The 10,899-nt window shown below is 36.0% G+C and overlaps 1 protein-coding gene across 1 annotated transcript in view; it reads right to left on the bottom strand.

Annotated features, from left to right (window-relative positions):
* Positions 1 to 5,643: 5,643 nt before the first annotated feature.
* Positions 5,644 to 10,899, bottom strand: part of LOC126356262 (aspartate aminotransferase, cytoplasmic) — a 90,333-nt gene continuing 85,077 nt past the window's right edge. The window contains exon 8 of the mRNA XM_050007103.1: positions 5,644 to 8,378. Coding sequence (XP_049863060.1) covers positions 8,227 to 8,378 — 152 coding nt within the window. The 3' untranslated portion in view covers positions 5,644 to 8,226. The remainder of the gene's footprint in view (positions 8,379 to 10,899) is intronic.

Raw genomic sequence — 10,899 nt, 5'->3', positions numbered from 1 at the left:
TTATTCAATCTGTGTATTGAGCAAGCAGTGAAGGAAACAAAGGAAAAATTTGGAGTAGGTATTAAAATCCATGGAGAAGAAGTAAAAACTTTGAGGTTCGCCGATGACATTGTAATTCTGTCAGAGACAGCAAAGGACTTGGAAAAGCAGTTGGACAAAATGGACAGTGTCTTGAAAGGAGGATATAAGATGAACATCAACAAAAGCAAAACGAGGATAATGGAATGTGGCCGAATTAAGTCGGGTGATGCTGAGGGAATTAGATTAGGAAATGAGTCACTTAAAGTAGTAAAGGAGTTTTGCTATTTGGGGAGTAAAATAACTGATGAAGGTCGAAGTAGAGAGGATATAAAATGTATACTAGCAATGGCAAGGAAAGCGTTTTGAAGAAGAGAAATTTGTTAACATCAAGTCTAGATTTAAGTGTCAGGAAGTCGTTTCTGAAAGTATTTGTATGGAGTGTAGCCATGTATGGAAGTGAAACATGGACAATAAATAGTTTGGACAAGAAGAGGATAGAAGCTTTCGAAATGTGGTGCTACAGAAGAATGCTGAAGATTAGATGGGTAGATCACATAATTAATGAGGAGGTAGTGAATAGGATTGGGGAGAAGAAGAGTATGTGGCACAACTTGACTAGAAGAAGGTTGGTAGAACATGTTCTGAGGCATCAAGGGATCACGAATTTAGTATTGGAGGGCAGCGTGGAGGGTAAAAATTGTAGAGGGAGACCAAGAGATGAATACACTAAGCAGATTCAGAGGGATGTAGGCTGCAGTACATACTGGGAGATGAAGAAGCTCGCACAGGATAGAGTAGCGTGGAGAGCTGCATCAAACCAGTCTCAGGACTGAAGACCACAACAACAACAAATTGTAAAAGTGTAGACAGAACAGTTCCCTTTCTGATTTCATCAGCCTGTTATCAATCTCATGCTCACATTCTGACTGATGGGCTTGTGTAATGAAACTGGTCTGATTACTACGTTTCATGTACCAAGTGTAATTTCCAATACAAGACATTTTGTCACGTGTTTTGCAGTTCCCTTTTTCAGTTGTCATATATTTTGTAAATATTTCTTGTAAAAAAATTGTTTTGATTATTTTGATGAATGTAAATGTCCGAGGGGTATGTAGACCAGAGAAATTTAATGATCTTTTTTTACCAGTTTGTTATCTCTGTATTTAGTAATCTATGGTCTATGCTTTGGTAAAATAAGTAAGTTGCTGGGAAGTTTTTGTCTAGAGAATCTGTGTATGGCCACGTGTGATAAAAGTTGGGTGAGTGTTGCCCATTATCTTTAAACAACATTGCTCGAAAGTATCTTTCCATAACTGTGAACCACAAAGAAAAGTGTTACTTACACCTACCACTCCAAATATTTTGTCAATATTCTACAGGAAAGCGAGAAAGAAGACCCCTAGATGTGAAGCACAAGAAACAATGTAGAATAATTTTACCAGTTACGTAACAATTATTTTGATCGATCAACATTTCTAAATTTTCGACCATGTTTGCTCACTGTGCTATTACAAAGGACAAAATATATGTCCTGAAAGTCAGTAGAGATAGAATTTAAATAATTTGAATCAGCAATTATATGATGGGGGAGGGGGAAGGGGGGGGGGGGGGCAAAGTATGCAATTCCTATCACAGCAAATTTAATGGATCTGTGTTTGATGTTCCATATTTTGTTCCTTTCCTTTCTGCTACTGTTAAAGCAAAGTCATAGAATTTAGTGAGCAATGAATTAAACTACCATCATTTGTCTTGAAGTTATATTAATCAGTGTGTTTAGTATCAGTTGCCTTACACAGTTTATTCTTTTCATGTTTAATATTGCTAAACAGTCTTTGCTTTGATTTGCAATTCGTTTTTGTGTATAGAGTCTTGGTTTCTGATGATAGTTAATTTGCAACATTACTTCTACTTTGCTTTCTGTTTTCATTAAAGTTAATCTTTTGCATTAAATAGAGCCCTCCCCCTGGTACAAGACTCTCTTATTGCAAATGTTAATCACTCTGTCTCCTGGCATCCATCTAAAGGAAAGCTGGATTCCTAGTGTTGTAAGAATATTTTTAGGAAAGAACTGAATTGTCACCTACTTTGTTCCCTTAACCCCCTACTGGCCATTGCCCCCTTTTTGGGACACATATTTTACTTATTTCTACGTAAGCAATGGAGCTTTTAGCCTTTATTGTTGCACCTGTAGGTTCAACTAACTGCTATAATGCCTGTAAACGTAAAATAAACAACTTTTTTTCTAAGTACTTCACGTCAGGAAAATTATAAACTTCCCGATTTTTTGTTCTCACACTTGGCAGCACTGTATGTCTGCTGGTAGTTCCTGGATGAAAATGAGCTGTGATTTAGTTGTCTGGGTGTGTTTGTTATGATCATATGGATGTCCCTGTAAGATTAAGTATACTTTAGGTTTTTTCAAGTAAAGCAATATCAATGTATTTTATGCGTCCGAATAATGGGACAATGGCATGTTACACTATCATTTATTGTTGATGTGCTCTGTTCTTGTATACACATATTATACAGAGAAGAATTGCACTTGACATTCTTTATATCTGCTTTTTTCATATTCTATTCAAATTTTACGATTCCAACAGGATAAAAACATGCCGCGTGGACTTACACTTGAAGAAATTCTAGCAGAACTAGAGAACCATCAAGAGAATGACGAAGATGATGACATAGAATTGGCGGTTATTCCACCCGATGCAGATGTAATAACAGATGAAGAAGACATTGACGAAAATGTACTGAACAATGAGTCTGTTGTATAAGATGTAAAGAAACTTCCACATGGGAAAAATATATTAAAAACAAAGATTCCAAGACTTACCAAGCGGAAAAGCGCCGGCAGACAGGCACATGAACAAAACACACAAACACACACACAGAATTACTAGCTTTCGCAACCGATGGTTGCTTCTTCAGGAAGGAGAGGGAAAGAAGAAAGGATGTGGGTTTTAAGGGAGAGGGTAAGGAGTCATTCCAATCCCGGGAGCGGAAAGACTTCCCTTAGGGGAAAAAAAGGACAGATGTACACTCGCACACACACACACACACACACACACACACACACACACACACACACACACACACACACACACACACATTCATCCGCACATACACAGACACAAGCAGACGCGTGTGCGCGCGTGTGCGCGCGTGGGCGCGCGGGCGGGCGCGCGGGCGGGCGCGCGGGCGGGCGCGCGTGGGCGTGTGTGGGCGTGTGTGGGCGCGCGCGCGCGCGAGTGTACATCTGTCCTTTTTTTCCCCTAAGGGAAGTCTTTCCACTCCCGGGATTGGAATGACTCCTTACCCTCTCCCTTAAAACCCACATCCTTTCGTCTTTCCCTCTCCTTCCTGAAGAAGCAACCATCGGTTGCGAAAGCTAGTAATTCTGTGTGTGTGTTTTGTTCATGTGCCTGTCTGCAGGCGCTTTCCCGCTTGGTAAGTCTTGGAATATATATATATATTAAAAACAAAGATTCCAAGACTTACCAAGCGGGAAAGTGCCGGCAGACAGGCACATTAACAAAACACACAAACACGCCAACATAACAAAATATATTTTATGCTAACCAAAGAAGAACTAAAATCATTTATTGGCATACTACTTCTGAGTCGTTATCCTAAGCTTCCCCATGAGAGTATGTACAGGAACAGGCTCCCAATGTCGGTGTTCTTTAGTCTTCAACTCCATGTCAAGAAATAGGTTTCGGGGAAAAAGATATTCATGCATCTAAATGACAACTCCAAAATAGACAGAAACGACAAGATGTACAAACTGAGGTTGTACTTTGAAATGCTGAAAAACGAATTTGGTAATTTTGGCCTATTTCATTCAGAACTCTCAATTGATGAAATGATGGTATGTTATTATGGCAAACATTCAGCTAAAATGTTTCTTAGGGGAAAGCCTATCAAATTTGGATATAAAATTTGGTATCTTACAAGTTCCAATGGCTTGCTTTATAATTTTTCGCCATACTGTGGCAAGACTGACAATAAACAGGAGCCTTTAGGTGCAAGGGTAATAAATGGACTAACCAGCATGATTCTAGAATCAGAGTATCCGAATTATAAGCTTTTCTTTGACAATTCTTTCACCAGTGTTGACACACTGATCACACTCGGAAAAAGTAAAATGAAAGTTACAGGAACAATAAGAGAGATCCGAACTAATGCATGTCCTTTGATGGACTTGAAAGGAATGGCAAAAGAAAAGGAACGAGTATTCTATGACCACATGTTTGACAAAGAGGATTAAGTTTCGGTTGTAAAATGGACTGACAACAAACCAGTATGTGTAGCGACAAATTACAGTACTATTACTCCTCTGAGTTCTACTAACGGATACTCACCTCATTGAAGAATACAATGCCCACATGGCTGGCGTAGATCTACTGGACAAGCAGAAATCACTTTGTAGGATGAGAATAAGGTCAAAGAAATGGGGGTGGCGATTATTCACACAGATGATAGATATCTGCATAGTAAACACATGGTGTGCATACCAAATTGGTAACTCTAATGAGAAGCTCTCACTTTTGGATGTCCGATTGACATCAAAGAAAACAGGATAAGTACCAAAACGCAGAGGACCACAAGGAAGCAAATTGATCGGAGGATGGGTGAGCACAGATGTACGACTAGATCCAGGAAATCTTTTCATTGTGCCAAGTAAAAGACAGATGTGCTTACTGTAAGGAAAAAACAACAAAAATTTGTGATAGGTGCAATTTTTGTGTACATGACAAGTGTTTTGCTTCATTTCATACTGAATAGACATTCAATAATATTAAAACATTCTTTATTTATGGTTTGTGTTGTTTCTTACAATATTATGCATGGAGAATAAGATTGTGAATTTGGATAGCGCATTTGGCCAATGTCCCAAAAATGGGACGGTCTGTAGTTTTTGTTCTAATAAAGTGAAAATTTTCAGAACAACTTTTTATTCAGTTAATCACACAATGTAACGTATTTATGTATAAAAGTTTGCAAAAAATGATCCAATAAAGTTTAGGCCAGTAATGGGTTAATAAACTGCTTCCAGCTTCCTGGCCTGTAAATTATTCCTGAATTGTGAGGCTAAACGAGTATTTTTCCTCTCTTAGCTAAACCAAATTGATAACTAACTTCTGCTGTTTAACCATCATAGACAATTTATTATGGATGTCCACATCTGTTTAGAGGAGAACAGTTGTATTTAGATATCAACTAACAAATGTTCTTGCACTATGCTTCCTACTCACATTGGTATTGTTATATTAAGGACCAAACCAAAGCTGGACATCAACTCAAGGTTCCTTTGACATGTTCTATCTGAATTGAAAGCAGTTTTTAAAATCATCAGATAACATACTTTCCCAGTTATTTCTAGCAATCACTTCTTTATCAGTACCCTGTATAACTGCCATACAAAGCTGAAACTTTTCGTTTAGGGGATCTGACATGAGGGAAACTAGTACTAAAACTTACAATACTTACCCAGACAAACTTTTTAACTGACATTTAATTGTAAAGGTAGAAGTGCTTACTCATACTTCACAAAAATGACTTTCTTGTAAATAATACATAGTCAGGTCACGTATGGCCATAAAATATTACAAAACAAGATAAAGCTTACAACTTTATTTTTACTGTCAACATGCTATTGAACAAAATACAACTCAACAAAAAAATCAACACTGAATAAATATTTTTTTATAATTTTAATTGTTGTTTATATTTTGCTAACTGCAATATCACACTTTGTACTTCCCTAAATTTGTTATACCAGGAACTACATAAATAAATCACTCTCATAGGTAACACGATTCCAATACAGGGAAAAACAGGTGGCTAAATTAGTTTTCATTCAAATATTACTGAAAGACTTCACTAGTCATGTTAAAGGCAACAGCACCACAACTTGAACAAAGGAACAAATATTTGAAATTATATGACATAGCTGCCTTGTCATACAATTACAGTGGTTTAACGATATGCCCAAACATACTGAACACTTCTGAACCCATGTACATTGCCCACACACTAAAATCTAGTAGCAGGCATGAGTGGATGCATATTAAATCTCAAAAGTAATACTCTTGAAACGGCTGTTAAACGTTAGCTGCTAGCTATAGCAATACCTTACGATCTTACAAAATAAGTATCTTACTATCTCATCCCAGACAACTTCGTATGCAACCAAAGATGACAACAGTAGTATTGATGTTACTTGATACATTTCGTTTTCCTGTCTTATTAACAATGTTCAGATTACAGCCATTTAAAGTCAACACATTCAACTAACACCATGGAGTATGATTTTATGTGAATAATACAGAAAGATGGGTAGCAGGTCTGGGAGTCTTGAACTAAATACAAATAAATTCATTTTTTACCAACTCTGGTAAAACCAAATTATATGAAAATAGATCTCCAAATATCTCTGCAAGAATTGTTAGGAGAAGTGAAGTACATAGAAAAATTCTTGATTCCAACATCAGTGAAAGCTTTGAAATATCATTGGGGGTAAGAGTGGAATATGACTCTGGGGAAAATATAATTAGGTATCCGATTTTACAGTTGCATATACCTAATATTTGACATGCAAGTTGGCGAAGTGGTGTCTATTCGATGGGAGGCCCTAGCCAAAAATCATCATCATCATCATCATCATCATCATCATCATCATCATCATCAATATAACATGATAATGCAATGAACGATTAGTGGCTGTCTCAGGTCTTGTGTAAGTAATATTAGTTAATGACCATTGTTATCTAAGAGAGCAAACTTTTTGAAGGCTATGGAGTTATTTTTGTTTACTGTAAATACAAGTTTTTCTGCAAGGACATGGCTAAAAGATGTTCTCTCGGAAAAATAAAAGTTATCTAATGAAATTAATGTTTTAACATGCAAGGTGCGTTCTGGAAATAACAACTGTCACTGAGGTTAACTATTTACAGTCTTGCTGTTATTCAATAATTTGAACACACTATTAGATGGTTTGAAGGTTTTGTATAGTATTATACAGAAGAAACATTTAATGGTGAAATGGGGAAACTTTCTTCATAGTAAAATGGTACAAAATACTGTAACAGGCTGGCAGTAAAAATGGTGTAATGATAAAAAAAATGCACTAAGTCAAAATAAAATTTGAAACCATGTAACAAAAAGCATAAAAATTGCAGTTATGATCAAATGCAGATTCCTCAGTTACAATCTTAAAAGTAATTGCTGTTATCACTTATATTTTCACAATGAACAAGGTTGTTTTTTCAATATTTTGCAAATATTGCAATATTAGGCTTATATGTAGCTTATCTCAAATTAATAATTAAATTCATCAGTGTGACTTTAACAAAAATTGTATGTGCTAAATAACTTTATAGGCATAATGCAAACATATCATAATGACTGCTGCAGAATACCACTAAAATGTTCGAAATGAAAATATATGTAATACAGCAAAAATAAATATTTCAGAACTGCAATAAACTGGTAATGTTCTATACAGCAGCAAGCTTCTATATTATAAAATGCAAAAAAAAATAAAATAAAAAATCATGTAACACTGATTTCTATACCCGTCTCAATATGTTTTTGCATAATGTCATTTTTTTAGTCAGCCACAAACTCATAATAACAATTTTCTCAATCATTTCATAAATCTATATAAAGTTGAACTACATTCAAAGTATAAAAATATTTGCTTTCTCAACAACCAAAATTCCCCTTTTTAGAGTGCAATTCCATCTACCACATTATTCTAATTTAACATTTTTCTATTTCATAAACTCGATTAAAGAATAAATTTGACACAGTAAAATAATTAAATGTATTTTCCCTGAGAGCAAACTATGTTCATAAAACCACATTCCACAATGTTTAGTGTACTTACACAATATTTCCTTTCTCCTTCACACACACACACACACACACACACACACACACACACACACACACACACACACACGAAATATAAAATTGGGCCCTAAGATCAGCGTAAGACTTTATATATACTTGGTGTTTTAAGAAATTCAGCTGTCTACATACTGCAATGGCTACTCAAAACTGTTGCCACTGCAGAAGTTAAAACTATCCAGTGCAACTGCACGCATTCGCCAAGACTACAAAACCCACAAATCCTCAACAAATCTGGTTGGCTGCAGACAACCAAAGTATGTCACATATTAATACTGAATAAATTTTTCATATTTTGCTTTCAGGCAATAGTAGGATTGTATCATGGATTGCTTTGGCAATGTAATCTATGTTATGTGTAGTGACACCACACATATTAATACGTCCACTCTTCAGGAGATAGATGTGGTATTCACTCATGAGATGTTCACACTGACGAGCTGCAAAGAGAAAAAAAAGATAAAAGTGATATTAGATAAATGAGATAGGAACTTATAAAGGTACAACAACCTAGTTGAAACGCAATATATCAAATGCCGCAAAATATAATAAATAATTACTTTTAAAATTGCCGAATTCACAATCCTAAATGGGCTTAATTAAATGGAATTTGTGGGTTTGAAACATAGGAAGGTGAAATAAGTCCATATTCTGCATATTTAAAGACATCCCGCAATACTCATTTTTTCACTCTCTTCTATTTAAATTATGTGTGTGCAGTCTACATAAAATACCATAATGTTGTTATAAACTGTGTTTTATAATCTTAATTGTTCAGTCTGTACTTTTTCATGACAATGGTTTATATTGCTTCTGATCACATAGGAGAGACATTGAGTCACAGACAGGCACAATGAGGAACACTGCAACCAACTGCCTCTGAGCGCTCAACCGTGTGCAGGCGTGTGCTTTTTCTTTTGTTGTTGTTGTTGTTGTTGTTGTTGTTGTTGTTGTTTCCATTCCCATTCCTGTTTCTGAAGAAGGAGCTTGCGTCAAAGCTTAATTATTTTAGCGCTCTTCGGCATTGCTCCAGCCTGCGACTCAATACCTCTTCATTGTGCTGAGTAGCAATCTATCTTTTCTACATGTTATTCCTATACCTTTTGGCATAAATATTTCATAGATAAACGTTTTATTGAAATGAGTAATTGAAAATTATAATCTGGATAACCCAGGTGCACCTTAGAATCTTTTATTGCTAGTAACTATTTGTTTGAGAGCCACATTTCCGATTATGTAAAGAACATCTTGTCTTGTTCTAAATGTAAGACATATTATCATTCACAGCTGCTATTGTATAACCATATTAAAGATCCAGCTATGCTGTAGCCCTCTTTTTCTGTATAGAAAAGTCCATACTTTTGCTAGATAAGCATGTTAGTTGATGGAAATTTCATGAATCTGAAATTTGGATTTCTATAGAAATCTTGGACAGAAAATATTTTGCTGGAAAAAAGTGCACTCCTAAAAATATTCTCATCGAAATAGAACCTAGTATTAATGCGGAAGAATACATGGTTTACAGTTAAAAGAAATAACTTTATCAGCAGATATGAATAATTGTTATTTATTATTCATGCCATCTATGTTATTTATTGCACATGTACCAGTAAAGTGAACAGCAATCACAGATTAGGCCTTACAACTGTTCTGACTGGTCAACTGAACCTACAAGGCAGTACAGGGAGCGATCTATGATGGTGCAACAAGTCATTATTGCTCCTAATTTGGCATCACAAGAGTTGAGTGCACCCCATACCAGACCTCCCTACCTCAGAAAAACCCAATGAATCTAAACCGTGTCCTTTTGCACTGAAGACAGCAACACTAAATGTTCGGCTATGGAGGGTGTCATAGTATGTAATTGCTCTGTATTTTGATATTTTATAAAAAAATAATATTCCAATGCCAGTGACGGTCAATCTTCAATGAGTAATGTTGCATGAAGTCAGTCTCCATGAATTTGATTACACGTATATTTACGAACTACCATTCATTTAACTGGACTCCTTGAAACTGTTTAGATAATTGAACTATTTTTTAATAACTGGTACTATGATCACAATTTATTAAGATAAAGGCACTATGGTTAGTAAACCTATGGGCCCTAATCCTTCTATACCATTTTGTTTTGCTGAGCAGTGATAACAGATAACCCCCAGTCTACTGTATTGTGGGAGCAACCTTCATACAAATTCTGTATCAGCCTGCAGGTGTGTGATAAAACTCTTCAGCGGAAATTCTGAGATGGAATAACAACAACATTATGATAAGGATAGACAGCTGCTCACCATATAGAGGAGACCATCCCTAATGAGGATTATACTTCATGCACATGTAACTTAACCTGAAAGGCAGTAGTTCAACATGGAGCAAAATGCTGCAACTGCACAAAGTAGGAATAACACTATGTTTGTTAATTTTATAAACAATGAAAGACTGCTCCAACAGAGTACTATTAATTAGGTTCTGTAACTAACATTTTTATATTGTATCACCTTCAGAGTAAATGTAGCTACTGCTTGGGGAAACAAAAATGCAAAATATCATGTCACAAAGATAGGATGAATCAGAGATATTTGAAGCACTTATCTGGTCCTCTGTAAAATCTGTGTTCGAGCTGAAGATGATAAAAAAGAAGCCAAAGATTTCAACTTCACATTTAAGAAATCATTCACACAGGAGAATCACGTAAGCATACCACTATCTGACCACTGTACAGACTCCTGTATGGATGACATAGTAATAAGCATCACTGGTGTAGAGAAATGACTGAATGAGTAGGGAACAAGTAAGCCAGCAGGTACAGACAAAACCCCAATTTCGATTTTCAACGAGTACTCCATGGCATTGGTCCCTTACTTAGTGGCATTTATCATGAATCTTTCGCCCAGCACTAAATCTCATGCAACTGTAAAAAAGTGCAGGTGACTCCTGTCCACAAGAAGGGCAGAAGACCAG

The sequence above is a fragment of the Schistocerca gregaria genome, chromosome 3 (genome assembly GCF_023897955.1).
Source record: "Schistocerca gregaria isolate iqSchGreg1 chromosome 3, iqSchGreg1.2, whole genome shotgun sequence".
NCBI lineage: Eukaryota > Metazoa > Arthropoda > Insecta > Orthoptera > Acrididae > Schistocerca > Schistocerca gregaria.
This window is presented reverse-complemented; position numbering and strand designations above follow the sequence as displayed.